This window comes from Sorex araneus, chromosome 3 (genome assembly GCF_027595985.1).
Source record: "Sorex araneus isolate mSorAra2 chromosome 3, mSorAra2.pri, whole genome shotgun sequence".
Classification (NCBI taxonomy): Eukaryota; Metazoa; Chordata; class Mammalia; order Eulipotyphla; family Soricidae; genus Sorex; species Sorex araneus.
Window position 1 is genome coordinate 189,082,218 of NC_073304.1, and position 18,525 is coordinate 189,100,742.

Below are 18,525 nucleotides of genomic sequence, written 5' to 3' on the forward strand. Positions count from 1 at the left end.
GTAATTTAGTGCAAAATTTCTGGATTCCCCAAATCCCCTTCCACCTCCTGTCGGTTTCCCATTTGAGCCTGAAAGGCTTGTGCGTGTCAACACACCCTGGGTGCCTCGTTCCATGGTCTGAAAAAGGGGTAAGTCAAAGCGTGTTCTCAGCCTGGACCCACAGCTGCCAGTAGTGTTTGCCGTTTTGCGGGGAAAAGAAGAGACACCCGTGGGGTGGGGGGGTGGGGGGCAGTGGTCCTAGGTTGGCACGTGCCAGGGGGCATGGCTCCTGAGCCTGCAGGCCTGGAGCGCACCTCCGCCCCCACAGTTGCTCTCAGCACCGTTTCCTAAGCGTTTCCTAAACGGGGTCAGAGCAGGAAGTCCAGGAAGTCCAGCCCGGGCCGTGCAGGGTTACCTCGGGACCAGCACACCGTAGCGGGTCTCGGCTCACCGCGCCCACTCACAGACGGCCCAGGAGCGGAGGCCAGGGGGCACGGGAGGCCGCGGCGGGACCGTCCCTGCAGCGACCTGGGCAGCCTGCCAGGCCGGTCGGGCGGCTCTGAAGCACCGTCCCTCCCAGAAGCCGGGGGAAGGGGTGGCAGGAGCACTTTCGGTTTTGTTTCTCTGTTTCTCGCAAAGGAAACACAACAGAAAGACTCCGGGGAGCTGGCCATGGAGGAAGACTGGCAAGAGTGCAGGAACTGGTAAGGTGACACTTTGCTTTCCTCCGGGGGCTGCCTGGGCTGCTTGAGGGGCGCAGACAGGCCAGGGCTGTGTCTGAGGTGAGGAAGGAGGGTGCAGGCGCTTGTCTGGGAGGGAGAGATTTCTGGGTGAAAGGCCACTGACTACCTGCCTGTCCCTGCCCTGAGATAACTTAGACTTCTTGGTTAATCACCAGGTCAGTTATCATCCTCATCACCCAGTATATCACCCTTATCAGACTTCGGGTCTGCATCAGTTGTTGTCATCACACTGCGAAGACCCCTGCCAGACCGTCTCACGCCATTCCTACTCCTGCCTATGGCAGCATGGGGATGGGGGTCTGTGGCAGACGCTGAGGAGGACAGGGTGGGGTGGGGCAGGCCTCCCCTCTTACTCAGGGGCTTTCCAGGGGTTCTGCAACATGTTCCCTAGGTAGGGAGCTGGGAGGATCCTGGGCAGAGAGCTGAGCTCCTGCTATCTGGCTCTGGGATGTCTCGGGAAGAGCTTGAGGGGTGGCAGCCCACAGGGGCAAGAATAAAGAAAGGGAAGAAGCAGCTGCTTTGGTGCCACCCAGCTGCCCTGTGCCTAAGCTGAGCACATATTCAAACTCAGAGAAGTGAGGCCTGGGCACTGCCGTGGGACATATACCCACCCCCCCATCCTGGGGCAACAGCCCCTGAGCCCTTGTTCCCAGTGGCCTGTACTGGCACAGCTGGTTCCAGGGAAGGTCCTCATTTCCTGGTGGTCAGGAGGGTTAAAACGCAGCCTGACCGACACTCAGAAGTCTCTGGGCTCTCCAGGAAGGGCCTCTGTGTGCTGCCAGGTGAGTGGGGGAGCAGGAATGTGTGGACACCTCAATGCAGGGCGCTGCCCTTGGAAACGTGCATGGGCTGGCTGGCCTCCCCTCTGGCTATGAGCCAAGCAGTGCCTCATTTGAAGGAAGCAAACATTTGGAGGAATTTCATATTTGTTACCCTATGCTTAAAAAAATAGCTAGACAGTTTACCATGTCACTGAGAATGTTAATGCATTTGTGACATGTTTGAGAAACATGCCATTGACATGTCTGACACATGTCTATTGTGAAAAGTCGGGTAGGGCATTTGCTTTGCAGGAGGCAAACCCAGATTCAATTTCTCCGCCCCTCCCTCTTGGAGAGTCTGGGAAGCTACCAAAAGTATCTCGCCCGCACGGCAGAGCCTGGCAAGCTCCCCGTGGCTTATTCAATATGCCAAAGACAGTAACAAAAGTCTCCCAATGGAGACACTACTGGTACCTGCTCAAGCAAATCGATGAACAATGGGACGACAGTGCTATGACAGTGCGACAGTGCTACAGTGCCATTGACATGTCTGACACATGTCTATTGTGAAATCAGCAGCAGTCGGGTTCGTGGGCCCTCCAGCCTCAGTGCCTCCTTGCCAAGCTGGTCCTGATAAGGGTTTCTGGAGATCCCAGGTGGAAGGTAGGGGCAGTGCTCAGGTACCCCACAGGGTGTCTTTGACTTTGGCTAGGCATGAGGTCTACTACTTGAGTTATCTCCCTGGCCCTTGGGCCATACCCTAATTAAGGCAAGGGTTCCCAATTGGGGTTCAGGGAACCCCTGCCAGCGATTCTTGGCAGTTCAATGCAATGAGTGCTGTTCAAGCCCTGCAGTGCCAGGGATTGCCCGGAACACCCTAGTAGTACTCAGAGCCCACAGCTTTCCCCAGTGATGCTCAAGGGACCATGTGGCACTGAGGATCAAGACTGATTGGGACACATGCAAAGCAAGCACCTTAACCCTTATCCTACCTCTCTGACCGGGATATCTTATTTCTAGAGCATGAGGCCTCAAAATATTTAATTCGGGTTCCCCATGTGTGAACATGCCCCATGTTTTGCACCAGAAAATAAGTCAATTTTCCTTCCCCCAATCCTACAGCAAAAGAAATGTGGCCTCTGCCAACCTGGCCGTGCACGAGGCCCACTGCCTACGCTTCCTGGTCCTCTGTCCAGAGTGCAAGGAACCCCAGCCCCAGGACAAGATGGAAGCACACCTGGAGAGTGAGCACCGGCAGGTGAGGTGCCACAGGAGGGGGTTGGAGTGGTCCCCTGCAGCCCTGAGTCTGACCCACAAGGCAACTTGATGGGCTGCTGTGGGGACCCCTTTACCACCGCTGCCTCTTCCGTCTGTGAACTGGAAGTTGAGTTTAGTTCCTCACAGTGACCAGTTTCCCCCTTTTCCAGGAGGGAAAGCACAGGGGTTCCAGCAAGGCAAGACTGGGAGGGGGGAAGGGTTCCTATTTCCGCAAAGTCTGGACATGCTTCTGAGATTTGTGATGAAGGGCCTGAGAGAGGGAGAGTGCCACAAAGCAAAGTCAACATCAGTCGAAGGCTGACTCTTCTTTCCTGCCTTTGCCTTTGTGTCCATCCTTCTTGGCGATCCTCAAGCTCAGGCATCCATTTCAACTAAGTGGGTCCCACAAACACTTTTCTGCTCACTGAGTTGACTGGGGCCATGTCCAAGGAGGTCACCACCCTAAGTCCTCCCCTTCAAGAGCTCCCAGGGCCATCATGAGCCCAAGATGGCAGATGAGGTGGGAGGCATGGTTCTGTGTTGTTTTGCAGTCAAGCTGGGTGGAGAGGGAGGTGGACATGGGGAAAGTCACCTTACTAAAAGTCTGGCCTCCCTCTTCTCCAAAAGAGGCCAGCGGAACAGCAATCTAGCCCACCTGGGGTCATGGCTCTTCCTGTCCCCAGTTGCTGGTCAGAAAAACTGCTGTGGTCATATCCCCCAAGACAGTCCCTTCACAGTGACCCTTTTGGTTGGTGACCATGCCCATCCCACCTGCTTCCCCTCAGTCCGCTGAAGACCAGGAGCATGTTGCATGTCAGTTCTGCGAGCTGGCTCTGAGCCTGGACAAGCTGGAGACCCACGAGCGCCACTGTGGCAGGCAGATGGAGCAGTGCCTGGGGTGTGGCTGGAGCATCCCACTCCATGGCCTGGCCCAGCACCGTCAAGTGTGTCAGAGTGAATGGGCCCCGCCCGGGAAAGGTGAGCAGCCCCAGCAGGGGCGTGAAAGAGAAGCTTCAGGAGAGTGTGCTCTGTGGGGTGCAGTGCAAGGAAGGATCCTGGGGGTGTGGCAGGGGGCACAGCTCAGAGTCATCAGGCTCCTTATTCTGTTCCTAGCCCAGTTATCATGATGCTAAGGGTGTGTCTCTGTGCTCTTTAAAAACTGGGGATGGACAGAGCAATAGTACAGCGGGTAGGGCACTTGCCTTGAGCCCCACCAGGAATGATCCTTGAGCACAGAGCCAGGATTAAGCACACTGCACCGCTGGGTATGACCCCTCTCTCCTCACAAAACTGGTCTGGGGATACTACGGGGCCACAGGTAGGGGATAAATCCCCCCTCCCACACACAAACACATGCGCACACATAGATCACCCTCTGTGGAAAGCTACTTTAATCTCTGCCAGCACAGGCTCAGCCTGGCAGAGACAGAACAGCAGCATCCTTTCATAGAGCTGAAACAAGGACTTGATGGAAGTAGAAATAAGACCTGAGTTCCTGACACCAAATCAGAAGCCTTGTCCACCATCCTATGGACACTGATCTTTTAGCATGTATGTTGGTTCCCTGATACCCCTTCATGGGCTCAAGACCTGGTTACCTTTTATTTATTTGTTTATTTATTTTTGCTTTTTGGGTCACACCTGGTGATGCTCAGGGGTTATTCCTGGCTCTGCACTCAGGAATCACTCCTGGCGGTGCTCGGGGGACCATATGGGATGCCGGGGATTGAACCCGGGTCGGCCGCGTGCAAGGCAAACGCCCTCCCCTCTGTGCTATCGCTCTGGCCCCCAAGACCTGGTTACCTTTTAATGAGGGGGCATTTACAGAAGACATGGGCCATCTGTGTGGCAAATCTGTTAACTTCAGTGGCTATACAATAATGTGGATACATGTGAAGAAAGCCTAAAAACCCTTTGAACAGTAATATCTTTTGATAAATAATCTACCTAAGGTCAAGCCAGCCAAGGTCATGTACATTTCCTTCAATTCTAGCATAGCCTAGCTTCAACACACCCCACACCATATCAGCACAATATAATTTCAACAAGACAAGACAACACAGCACAATTCCACATATTTAACAATGATGTGTACTATGTCCCCTTGTTGGTTCACTGGGCTGGGAAATTCGTGAAATGGAGTTAATTGGATGGGATCCGCCTATAATTCCTTTCATGGCCTTAGAAAGTTTTACTCCAGGCCATGTCTCCTCATCAGGAACAAGGATGCTTCAGTGGCCCTGAAGGAGAGAATATGGGTGACTGGAATGAGAATTGCCTGGGCAGAACGGTCACAGTTAGGCAGGCCTTGGACTGTGTCACACCATAGGACATGCACAACAGTTGTGGGACAGTTGAGCAGGTGATTATCAATAGCAATTCTTTGTGCTATTGTTTCTATGCTTCTTTAGGGAAGAGAGTTTCAGCTTCTGAAAAGAAAATTCACTGTCATCATTGCAATCAAATAATCCCAGGAAATGAGTATTCTCGCCATAAGGTGAGTAGGAATTGGTCATTGTCTAATGATGCCAATATAGTTCATATGCAAAAAATATGAGAGGTGAAAGATAAATTCTGGACCCAATTTACATCATGCAGCTATTAAAGCCTCCCAAATTATTTTTCGTCTATTCAAAAAGGGATATTAGTAAATTGTCGGAAGCTGATCTATCATCATTGGTCTCCATTTGTGCCAGCCTTTCATGGAGCCCAATCCACCCCCAGCGCCACCCCACTCCAACTATAACTGATCCTCTCTGATCATCTCCCACTATCAGGGCCTGCACATTGCATGGGTCTTGCCTTATTATTTTCTGTCCCCTCTGGCAGTCTTTTCTAGTAGACCATATGCTTTGAATGACATGCTCCATCTTCCCACAGTGGAAAGTGATATCACGGCTAGCTATGAAATAAAAATGCAATAGAAGTGCAGTGATAGGATGTAACTAGTCTTTCCCTAGAAACATTCAACTTCTTTCCTCCATAGCTCTTTACCCAATTTTATACCCATCCTAACTTTTGGACCCACCCAAACCAAACTACTCTCATTAAAATCACCAATGACCTTCTTCTTGCTAAATTCTTTGCAAGAAATACAAATTTCAAATACAAATACAAATACAAATTCTTTGTATGTTCTTTTTCTTCAATTTAGGAGGAGTATTTACTATGGCTCGACCACTCCCTCTTCTTCAATTCGCTTTCTTATCTTCTAGAATTACCATACTCTTTTGGTTTTTCTATCACCTTGTTAATTTTTCCTCCTCTTGCTCCTCAGTTTCTTAGCTGGAAGGAACCACTATAGATCAGCTTCTGTATTAGTCTAACTGTACATCTGCCAAAACCCAGTGTTAGGGCTTTGGTTTTATCTGGTTTGTTTGCTTTTAGTTTTTGATGGTTTATATAGGCAGACTCTCCCAAATTTATATCTCATTTTCAACTTTTATTTTAATCTCCAGTTTTCTATTTCATTGCATAATCAACATTTTCCATCCTTTTCTAAGGGGAAACCCATATCTGACAGTGCTCAGGGTTCATGCCTGACTCTGTGCTCAGGGGTCACTCCTGGTAGTGCTTAGGAGACCATATGTGGTAGCACTGTAGCACTGTCATTCCGTTGTTCATTGATTTGCTGGAGCAGGCACCAGTAACGTCTCCATTGTGAGACTTGTTGTTACTGTTTTTGGCATATCGAATATGCCACGGGGAGCTTGCCAGGCTCTGCTGTGAGGGCAGGATACTCTCGGTAGCTTGCTGGGCTCTCCAAGAGGGACTGAGGAATCGAACCCGGGTCAGCTGCATGCAAGGCAAACGCCCTACCCGCTGTGCTATCGCTCCATCTCCTACTACTATAGGTGCGAGTTCCCCCGTAGATCTCCCCGGCCCGCGGAGAGACAACAGTGGAAAGCGCTCCTAATTGGGTGGATTCTAAGAGCGGTCCCGATCTGAAATAAAACTAATGAGGATAATAAATAGGGGGCTCAAGACGACACATGCCGATCAAGAGCAACTTTATTAACAGCCATGCTGGTTTTATACTTTTCTTAGCAGGGGGTTGGTACATAAGTTGTCAATCATCAGGGAAGTGTCTTCTCAGACCAAATAAGGAAAGGTTCGGGGCGTACTTTGGTGGGTTTACAACATTCTCCAAGAGTAGGTTGAGAAATAGTGGGGAGAGGAAGGCAAGGGTTTATCTGGCAGGAGCATCTGTCAGGAGGAGTGTACAAGGCTTTTAGTGTAGAGGAAGGCACTCTACTTTACGGGCTTTTTGGGGTCTCTAGTTAACTGCCCTGGGCTACTTTTACTTCTTGAGTTTAGCTATTTCCTTTGTCACAAGGGCACCTGTGCCTCAGGTCATGCAAAACTGGTAATGGAATTTTCCAGTTTGTCCAGGGTAAAGGTTTTTGGGGTCCTCTTTTGTTCAGGGTCCTGAACAGTCCCCAACATATAGGTAAAATGCAGTCCCCAATACTCTTTTTTGGGTTAATTGCTTCTCAGACACAAATGCTCTACTTTCTAATGATTTTGGCTGGGTTTTCCCCCCTGGTATTTAGCTCCTATTTCAATAGTAACTTCTGGTATGACAATTTTTTGTCAGATTTAGATAAGAGTTATTAACACCACCTACCCTACACATACCTACAGGTACCTTCCTTCCACTCTCCCAATTTATTAAATTCACCCATTCTGATTAAATCAATATTTACTATTATGTTGTTAGTGACAATGTAAATATAAATGACTATGATGCTCTAACTGTAATTACATTTGCTTGCTTCTATAGCTTTTTGTTTTCCCTGGAGTTAATAATTGTTTCTATTTTTTTTTGTTTTGGGCTGGAGCGATAGATAGCATAGCGGTTGGGCGTTCGCCTTTCACGCAGCCAACCCGTGTTCAATTCCTCCACCCCTCTCGGAGAGCCCGGCAAGCTACCGAGAGTATGGAGCCCGCATGGCAGAGCCTGGCAAGCTACCCGTGTGTATTGAATATGCCAAAAACAGTAACAATAAGTTTCTCAATGAGAGACATTACTGGTGCCCACTCGAACAAATCAATGAGCAGTGACAGTGATTTTTTTGTTTGCTCATTTCTAGGTGCCTATCCTTGAATTGTACCTAATACTTTCTGCCAAACCTTAAAATTTCTCCTCAAATACAAATCAGATACATTGACTATTCCATTCACTCCATTTAGGAACCATATTGTTCCTCAGGCCAGATGAGTACTTCTGGATTTTCTTCCACTCTCTCTGGTTCTCCTATTCCCCATATTTCAGGCTCAGGTCAGTCTGTTTTCTGGTTAACTGCTTTGGTAGAGCATAACTTTAAACTATAAAGAAGAAAGCATGAAAGGCTAAAATTATAGGCCTTGGATAGGTTAGTTGCCCATATAATGTACTCACTACAATTAATTTTATTGATATTATGAAACTCAAAGAAGCTGATCTAAAAAGAAAAAGTAGATCTATATAATAAATATCTATGTATTATTAATCACCCAGATACATAAATAATTTAAAGGTTTTCACATTTGTTTCACTTGTTACCCATCCCTTTTTTTATTGATAAAATTTAAAATAAGATAGGTTTTTTATTGTTGTTTGGTTTGGGTTTTTGGGCTACACCTGGTGGTGCTCAAGGGTTACTCCTGGCTTTTTTTTTTTTGCTTTTGAATTACTCACGGTGGTGCTTGGGGGACCATATGGGATGTTGGGAATCGAACCCGGGTCGGCCACGTGCAAGGCAAACGCCCTACCCATTGTGCTACTGCTCCAGCCCCACTCCTGGCTTTTTGCTCAGGAATCACTCCTGGCAGTGCTCAGGAGACCATCTAATTATACCAGGGATTGGACCTGGGTAGGCCACATGCAAGACAAATACCTTACCCACTATACTGTCTCTCTGGCCCCATAAACAGGATCGTTTTATTTTTTCTCTCTTCTGTTTCATTGTTTAATTATAGAAATCAAGCAGATTTTATTTTACTTTATTTTTTTGTTTTGGGGTCACACTGAGTAACTCCTGGCTCTGTGCTCAGGGAATAATTCCCAGTAGGCTTGGGGAACTATATAAACTGCCAGGGATCAAATTAAGATTGGCTACATGCAAGGCAAATGCTCTATCTGCTGTAATATCTCTCTAGCTTGAAATCCAACAGATTTTAGGGGACAGAGAGATCATACAGGTTGTCTGCCTTGCATGCAGCTGTTCCTAATTTGATACCCATCACTGCATAGTCCACCCAAGCACCACTTGGAGTGACCCTGATCACCACACTGGGTATGACCAAAACCCCCACCTCCATTCAAAGAAAAACAACACATTTTGTATATGAATTTTGTAGCCTTCAACAACCTCTGTTTACATTCTTTCTCCATTTCTCATGATTTGGTGATTTTAAATTCTTTCTGTTCTTTTAGCAGTTACTCAACATTTTCATATGAATAAAAGTTTTAAAACAGTCATTCTCTCTCCTCCTTACAAACCATATGTGGACTTAAGAATGTTAATTTTGACCCTCTATTATCACCTTACTGTAGGATAACATTAGTTTGTCCTTTCTGCTTTGCCACAGGGAGCTTAGGTTTATTGGGTTACTCCCATCACAGTGCTCCCATTCCTCTGTGTTTATTTGTAACCTCTTTCTTTGTGCTCTGCTTTCCCAACTGGTAAATCACCTTTATCTCCTAATCAGATTCTGTTAACTTGTAAATATTGCTTTTTTCTTCTCCTTAGTTCCTTTGCATAGTTAATTCAGAGAAATATCCTTTTTTTATAGACACAGGAAGACAGTTATTGCTATGGTTTTGTAACTTGGGAGTTAATTGACTCCAAATGATATCCACTCCTAGGCATCTGTTCTCTTGACTTAAACCTCAGTTGCCTTACTTCCTAGCACCCCAAAAGCAGGGTCCCAATGAGGGACTAGATGGACCCAGGGCAAGCTGTGAGCTACTCTGGCATCGAAATGAGCCAGGCCAAAGTGCCATAATACTTAACTATAAGTTAAGAGCATGGTCATGGAAAAATTCTGTCATGATCCAAAAAGTAACACCTAGATCAGGACCCTACTAAGGTTAGGAAAGATTAATCTGTCCTAATCACTGTAGCCTGAGATCTATAGTGAGATGTCCCCAGGAGAGCCACTCTACACACTTAATGTATCTATTACTGTGTCCATACAAAATAACTAATATTAAAAAGTAGAATTAAAATATTGATTAAGTTGTTGAACTAAGGAGAGGAGAAACACCCCTAAGTGGTATTTTTGCCCTTGAGAGGAAGAAGGGCTTTCATACGTTAATTGTGGAGTGTGGTGGCTACCCCTAATGCAGGGAGTTGGGGAGAGACTAGAGAGAGACCAGGCTGTGAGATAGAACACAGAGAGATGAGTGGGAGAGACAGAAGGAGCTGGGAATGAGGGACAGTGTGAAACTAGAATAAGGGGCTCGGTGAGATTGGAACAGGCGAATGGGGAGAATGAAATAAACGGCAACTGATCACCAACCAGCCTGGCCCTCATTTCCTCCTTCGTCTGCCCATGGCATTGGCAGTCCGGGCCGGTGAGTGGCCCTAATGCAGGAAATGAGAGCGAGAGAGCTGCTGGGGTTTTCCTAGCCATCCTGTGATTACACACCTTATAAGCAAATGCTTCCAGAATTTAGTTCCATTTTACTGTCACATTCCTTCTCTTTGATCATTGCTATTGTTCTATGCCTGCTTGTACATATTTACATTTTTACCCCTTTCTTTGTTATCATCATTTCTTGAATCCCCAGTTTTTCTTTCAGATTAAGATTTTTCTCTTCCTGAAGCACTTCTGCAAGAACCTGTGAGTTGAAAATCTTTTGGCTGAAAATGTAACCATACCCCCTTGTTCTTAAATGTTAGTTAAGCTGAGCATCAAATTTTTTTTTCCAAAATACAAACATAGACTTTATTAAATGCTGCACAACCCCGCACTGAAGATCTTTCAATACAAAATGGTTTCCATGTAACTGCAATTTAAGAGACTGGACTGGTACTCAAATAACAGAAGTGAGATACTCCTTCAGTTAAGGGCAGACAAGCCCTCTCTGTGGCCAGAAGGAAGCAACTGTGCTCTTGAACGCAAAGCCAGGCAATGAAGGAACTGTCGGGGATGGGGGGACTGCAAATCCTCCACAGGAGCCGCAGAGAAAGGGAGAACTATGCAGAATTTGGTTTAGTTTCCCGGATTTTCTATTTTGTGATTTGAAAAGCCTGGAGATTTAAGCCTTTTGCTCCAGTCCCACAGTAGGTAAAGGGAGGGAGGGCCAGGCTCGCTCTTAGTTCCGCTTCAGGAGACTCCCATGTCCTCAGCTGTAAGGCTTCTGCCGTGAGAGGAAGACTACAAGGGAAGTACGCAAGCAACTACTCCCCGGTTTAAAAAGGGCACCAAATTTTAGGTCAACATTAATTTTCTCTTAGCATCTCCCCACTTTTATGATTGCTGCTGATAAGTCGGCTTTTAGATTAATTGCCCTTCCTTTGTAGTTAGTCTTTCTTTGGTTAATTTCAACATTCTCTTTTTCTTTGGTATTTATTGGTTTCACAGCAATGTGTCTGACAAGATTTGTTATTAATGTATCTGCTCAAAAAGAAGTGCCCAGGGGCTGGAGCAATAACACAGCGGGTAGGGCGTTTGCCTTGCACACAGCCGACCCAGGTTCGAATCCCAGCATCCCATATGGTCCCCCAAGCACTGCCAGGAGTTAATTCCTGAGTGCAGAGCCAGGAGTAACCCCTCTGTGCGTTGCCAGGTGTGAACCAAAAAAAGCAAAAAAAAAAAAAAAAAAGTGACCAAATGTGCTTATTTTTTTTCTCTTCTTCCAGATTCCTCCTCCCTGGATCTAAAGATTTAAGTACTTAAGTTCTGAAAATTCCCTTTAATTCTGAGTTAATCCTGAATCTCAGCATTCCCTTCCTCTTCATGTTTTCCTATTCCAGAATATGTTAGCTATATATTAGAATTTCTTATCTGAGTCCAGGTCTCTTAGCCTTTACAGTTCTATTTCTATGTACTTTATGCCTATTTTCTATTTCTCTCTCTCATATTCTCTCTTAAAGTTTATTCATTCTTCTTGACTGATTTTTATCTGCTCTTTTAGCACACTGAATTTCTATTTTTTTTATTGTCTCTTCTTTTTTCATAGGATCTTATTCTTTGCTCTTGCTCTAACTCTTTAATTTTAGTCTCTATAGTCTATAAGTTTCTTGGAGACTAATGTTGCTGTTGTTTGCATCTATATCTCTGAATGAAGAAAATTGCTTCCTGTGTGTTTATAAATCAGGATTATGAATTTCTATTGGTGAAATTCTTCCTGTGAATATTCTGCATGACCTAGTTTGAAATTATGTACTCTTCTATGAGGGGCTTTATAATTTCTTCCATCAGAAATTCTTGTTTTCTGTTATTTGTTTGCTTGGGGAAGAACAAACCATAGGTTAATGTCCGTCTAAACTCCAAATACAACACTGAGCTTGATCTGAATTTTTAGACCCAGGAAACTGGTCTGAGTTTTCAGAAACAAATTTTTCTCTCTGTGTTCATTACAACAAAACTTTGGACTAAAAGTCAAATTTCCTTGCCATTTTTCTTTTCTTATTAATTGAATATTTTCTTTTGGCCCCTGGATTAACTTCCAATGTTTCCATCTACATGTAGGGGAGGGGAATCTTATTTCCAATTCCTTACCTTATGTGGATGAAACTTTTCTCTCATTCAAGCCCCTAGTAACAGGATTGACTCCTATCTCCATCTAAACCTCAACTGATAGGCTTCACAAGCTAGATATTGTTCCTTTCCTTTTAAACTTTCTTGCCAAGTCAGCTTTAAAATTAGATAATGTTTGAAATATTTTATCCAGAATTTCTAAGTATACGTAGTGGGATGTGTTCAGGTTATCTCGCCTATTGTGTTGTCCAGAATGCTAAAGTCATTTTCAATTTGATTCAATTTGATTCAATTGCAGAACAAATGCCATACAGCCACAGAGTCTAAGGAATCCTTTCCAGTTGGAATATCAAGAATTCCCTCTCCATCCCTTCCAAATCAGACCACTAAAGAGTACACTTCCACGGCAGAGAAAGATGTCCGTCCGAAGACCAAAAATAGCCAGAAATTTCCTACTCTTTCTGAAAATTCAACAAAGAAAACTCCAAGAGGCAGAGATAAAACTAAGGGTCTGCTTTTGAAATCTAAGCACACACCCAGGATCACCTCTCCAGCAGAAGATGAAGCAGCCTATGATATCCTGAGGCGTTGTTCTCAGTGTGGAATACTACTTCCCCTGCCAACCCTAAATCAACATGAGGTACCAACTTCTCTTCTTTCCACGTCGTGAACCATCTAGACTGTGTCTAAAGAAATCCAAGGCCAACAGGATGTTCACTAGATAGATCTTTCTCTCTCTGTTCTCTCTCCTTGTGCCTAAATGAACTCTTTCTCACTATCTACTGTTTGCATGGTGTTGGAGATTGAACCACCTTTGAAGTAGAGCCAGATCTTTCATCTTTGTTCCTCCAACTCCTAGCCCAGTGACTGACACACAAAAAAGTGCTCCAAAATTATTGAGCAAATGAATGAAGCAGAGGGTGTGAAATCTAACTCTCTTACAGCATACAAAAATCAGCTAAGAGGTCCAGAAATTAGAATTGTGGGGTGCTGAAGAGATAGTACAGCAGGGAAGGTGCTTGCCTTGCACACAGATGACCTGAGTTTGATCCCTGGTAGCCCATATAATCCCCTGAGCACTGCCAGACTTGATTCTTGTAGGTAGAGTGGGAGTAACCCCTGAGTATCACCAGGTGTGGTCCAAAACCAAACCAAACAAAAAATTAGAATTGTGGTCAAAATCCTAAATCCACTGGAGACAGGCCCCCAATTAGGATTTGCAGCCATTGTCTTCTATAGCCACAATTATTTACTTTAATAATAAGCAGTTTTATAAAAGGTAGTTAACCCATTAACCCTTAGGTACCAGTTACAATGTGATATGCTTTTCAAATTGGAAATCTTTGTTATAAACCAGAAGGAGCTATTTTGCCCCGGTTTTACAGATGAAGAAACTAGACAGAGAAACAACTTCCTTATGTAATCACTGGGTTATATCATTGCAGAGTGGCAAAATCTCTCCTGGGGTCCTTGTATGCTTAAGTAATTCTAAAACGTATGCTTTTAAGCTCCAGCCTGATGCCTCACTTTAAAGAAAACCAATAGAGATAACACAGAGGGACACACACAAGATGCCAGTTCAATCCCCAGTGCCATAAGGGTTATGAAATACCAGCAGGTATGGCCCTGGTGGCTCTGCAGTTCCCCAGTACTGGAGGCCCCAGAGCAGAACCACATCCTCAAGCTCTAGCATTCACCCATATGGCCTAGTGGGCCGAGTATCCTCAGAAGTGACCCGAGTCCCCTGAGTACTACTTGGGACCCTCCACCACACCATTCCATTCTTCACTGATGTTTTTCAAAACACAGAGGAGCTTAGATTTTGTTGTAACCACGGACAAAATACAAACAAACAAACAAATAAATAAATAAATAAATGTAAAACCGACCCTCTCCCCCACCCCCTGTGCCAGTGTTAGCAACTAAGGTCAAGGACGGGGGGTGTCCTTTCATAGTTTTGCCTTTGCTGTAACCAAATGAGCAAGTATAGAAAAGGGTTAGAGTTTTTTGTTTCCCCCATATATTTTATTATTCTCATCTGTTCTGCCTTTGCCTTTTTCCAGCTAATATATGATGAGCACTTCTTACCAAAAGGAAGACAAAAATCTTTTATTTTCTAACTTCTTTAGGCATCTCCATATGCACGTAAATATTTAATTTACGAAGATGGGTAAACCTCAAGTTGGATATTGCCATCTCTCTTGGCCTCCCAGAGTTTCCTTCCCTCCCTGTTACGCTTCCTTCATTCTTATTGAATAAGGTTGACAGATTTAACAAAGTTAAATACATGACTGACGGTACAAAATAAGCCAAAAAATTACCTGGAACATACTTGTATTTAAAAATTATTTATTTTTTGTTTTTCTGAGATTAACTGTACATCTTGTATTTTATCTGTCAACCCTTTTATGTATTTATATGTTTGAGGTCCAATTTTACAACTTTGTATCTTAGGGTCATTATTATAGCAATGCTCAAGGATATCCCTCTACATAGAAACAGTGACATTTTTTAATACAACCAACAGACAATATACTAACCAACAAAAAATTGAAAGCTTTCCCTTTAAAATCATGTATAAGGCGAGAGTCTCCACTTGAATAGAGCCAGAGAGTACAGAGGTTAAGGTGCTTTGCCTTGCATACATCTGGTCTGGGTTTGTACCACTGAGCACTGAGTATGGCTTGAACCCCCCCCCAGAGAAAAATGCAAAACTTTTGACTGCTCTGATTTACCAATATTTTCTTATTTAAAAAAAAAAAAACATTCACTACCTGCACATATAGATCCTGAAAATGCCTGAAATTGACTTCAGTGTGCTGTGTGCAAACAGTTTTTTTTTTAATTAATAGTTTATTTTTAATTAGTGAGTCAACGTGAGGGTACAGTTACAGATTTATACATTTTTGTGCTCATGTTTCTCCCTTATAAAGTTTGATAACCCATCCCTTCACCAGTGCCCATTCTCCACCACCAGTAAACCCAACATCCCTCCCCCCCTCCGCAGTCCCGTCTCCCCCCACCCCACACTGCCACTATGGCAGGGTGTTCCCTTTTGTTCTCTCTCTCTGATTAGGTGTTGTGGTTGTGCAAACAGTTTTTTTAAAATTCCCTCCCCCAGCCACATTCCCATCATTGTTGTTGTTGTTTCAAAGGTCAGGTTTGCACAGTCCTGACTGGTGGCTGCACATTTTTAGGGTGGTTTTCACAGGGGATCTCACATCAGGTCGTATACTCACCAAGATTTGCACCCCCTTCGCTATGGGGCCTGCAGAAGTGCTCACAGAGGGGCCGGAGCGATAGTACAGTGGATAGGGTGTTTGCCTTGCACTCTGCTCACCCTAGTTCGATCCCCGGTATCCCATATGTTCCCCTGAGCGCCGCCGGGAGTAATTGCTGAGTGCAGAGCCAGGAGTAACTCCTGAGCATCACTGGGTGTGACCCAAAAAAGCAAAATAAATAAATAAAATTGAATTTAAAAGTAAAAAAAAAAAGAAGTGCTCCCAGGGGTCACTCTCTAGTTGAGGACACAAGCAGTGCTTGTGGTGTTTGCCAGGGACACTGCAGTGCTCACATGTATGTTCACTGGGAGTTGTAGCTCCTGGCCATAGTACTTACATAAGTGGGGCTCCTTTTGTGATGCTCATACAACTGGCTATGGTATGGTGAGAATTTTTTCCATAGCTCAGGACCTCAGAGAGCAGAGCTGCCAGAATTGTCCATGGCACATGTAGGACACCAGGGATTTGAACTCATGGCCATATAACTTGCAAGCGCTGAACTATTTCTCTGGACAGCCTTTTTAGTAGCTTTTTAATAGCTCCTTTAGAAGCTACTTTTTATTTATTTATTTTTTATAATTTATTTATTTTTAATTAGAGAATCACCGTGAGGGTACAGTTACAGATTTATACACTTTTGTGCTTATACTTCCCTCATACAAAGTTCGGGAACCCATCCCTTCACCAGTGCCCATTCTCCACCACCCGTAAACCCGGCGTCCCTCCCACCCTCCCCAATCCCATCTCCCCCCCAACCCACCCTGCCACTGTGGCAGGGCATTCCCTTCTGTTCTCTCTCTCTAATTAGCTGTTGTGGTTTGCAATAAAGGTGTTCAGTGGCTGCTGTGCTCAGTCTCTAGCCCTCATTCAGCCCGCAACTCACTTCCCCCTAGAAGCTACTTTTTAATAGCTACAGAACAATCTAGTATTCTTTTATCCATCCATCCACCTCCTCAGTATGCCAAGCCTCTAGGCCTCTAAGTAAATGCTTTTCGCAGCTATTAGTTCTACTGGCCCTCCCCTCCCCCATCCCCAGTGGCTCCCTTCCCCTCACTATACCTTTATAGTTCAGGGTTGTGATCAGAGCATTGGAAGGGGCAGTTCCTAGGCACAGCCCAGAAACTGGGACTTCCTGCTATAAAGACTTTTAAAACTTTGTTTTATTCATTTCTTTAGGAAAAATGCTGGTGGTTAGCTTCATTAAAAGAAAAGCAAGTGAGACATTCCAGCTCTATTTGGCAAAGAAAAGGTACTACAAATGGAGATTTCATTTCCTATACAGGCTTCTTTCTGCCATGGTCCTTACTTGTGAAGAGACGTTTTATCAGTTGGGTTGTTTTTTTGTTATTATTATTTTCCTTGTAAAAGAAAAGCCATGAAATTTTAACCATTTTTAATTTCTTTTGAACACAGAGGCTGATTTGTTCAACAGTTACAGATAAACCAACAACAAAAAAAATCTGTCTCCAGCAGCTCTGCCTGAAAATCCTTCTCAAGCCCCTGCCCCAGGCGGCCTGGATGACGGGTGCTGGGTAGGGAGGAGGGGGCGGGGCAGGGCGGGGAGGGGCAACTTTCTCCCAGAGCAATAAAACTCCCTTCCTGGAAGCGTCTCCTGTTCCTCTTTCCTTTGGTTTCCTGGCTGGGTTTCCTGGGCAAGGATGGCGGAGTGGTGTAGTGGACAGGGACACAGCAGCAGAAAGGGAGGAAGGATGCAGAGGATAAATAAAGCTGGAGAGTGGTCTGGGGCCGGTGAAACAGAAAAGGGTGCCCCAAAGACCTGGTAAGAAACACCTTGAAATGCAACCTAGCCAGAAGCAAGCTTACACCGGCAATCCGTTTCTGCGCCGCCTGTGGGGGGATCCTCTGTGGAGCGGAAGAGGGGAAAGAACGAGAGGGGGTTATTGCTCCCTGCCCTGTGGAAGCCCGAAAAGGTGGGAAGAGGCTCGGGCAGGTTTTCTTCGTGGTTTCTTGCTGGAGGGCGGGCGGTGTCACCGGAGCCAAAGTGGGAGCTGAGGCTGTGAGCAGCAGCAGCGGCTGCACAGGACAAGCGCACTCGGCTCCCATGGGGACCTCGGGCCGGTCCAGGTCAAGAAAGGAGATGGACTGGGCGGACGTGAGTTCCAGATTCTGAGCAGCGAGCGCGCCCGTCCTGGCCGGAGCGCACCGAGCCTCCTGCTTCCAGCCCCCGCAGTTGGCGCAAGGGCGTTGGCTTCGCCTTCCCTGCACCATCCTTTGACCCAGCCAGCCCAGGTTTGGGCCTCCAACCCCCCCGTGAGCAGATGTAGAGTCCCGAGGGGGGCGGCGCGTCACAAAGGGAGTCCGCTGTTGGGCATTTAGCAGCGCGCGATCCCCGGAGGCGGCGGTTGGCGTCGAGCAGAGTCGGCGACGCAGGAGCACTCGCGGTCCCTGCAGCCCGAGCGGGCAGCCCCTGGGGCGCTGCCCAAGTTGGGCCCAGCCCGAGCGAGGGGGCACGGCGAGCGGAAAACAAGTGGCGCGGGACGGGGTAACGGGGATGCCCCAGGCCCGCCTGCCAAAGGTGAGTTGCAAGAGCAGCGCGGCCACCTCCCCTCTGCTGCCCCGGGCTGCCTTTCCGGCCTCTATGACCCAGCCCAGTAAGGGTAGCTTGGGGCGTCAGGACTGTGGCTTCACTCCCAGCTGCCCTCTTACTACCCTACTCTTTCTCACTGGGGTGACTTAGCCTCCCAACTCCTCTGTGTTTCCAGTTGTGGGTGCAGCAGAAGTACCTTGGCAAAGATCCACTGGTAGCAGGCAGTCCTTGTATAGCGTTGATTGTGGGCAAGGCACTTTTCT

At 46.1% G+C, this 18,525-nt stretch overlaps 1 protein-coding gene across 1 annotated transcript; it reads left to right on the forward strand.

Annotated features, from left to right (window-relative positions):
• Window positions 1–524: 524 nt before the first annotated feature.
• XAF1 (XIAP associated factor 1) lies at window positions 525–17,239 on the forward strand. Its single transcript, XM_055133222.1, has 7 exons — window positions 525–683; window positions 2,606–2,741; window positions 3,526–3,718; window positions 5,152–5,237; window positions 12,732–13,073; window positions 16,891–16,963; window positions 17,128–17,239. Exons 1-7 carry the CDS (start codon window positions 652–654, stop codon window positions 17,154–17,156), a joined length of 891 nt encoding a protein of 296 aa, XP_054989197.1. The 5' UTR covers window positions 525–651; the 3' UTR covers window positions 17,157–17,239.
• Window positions 17,240–18,525: the final 1,286 nt, after the last annotated feature.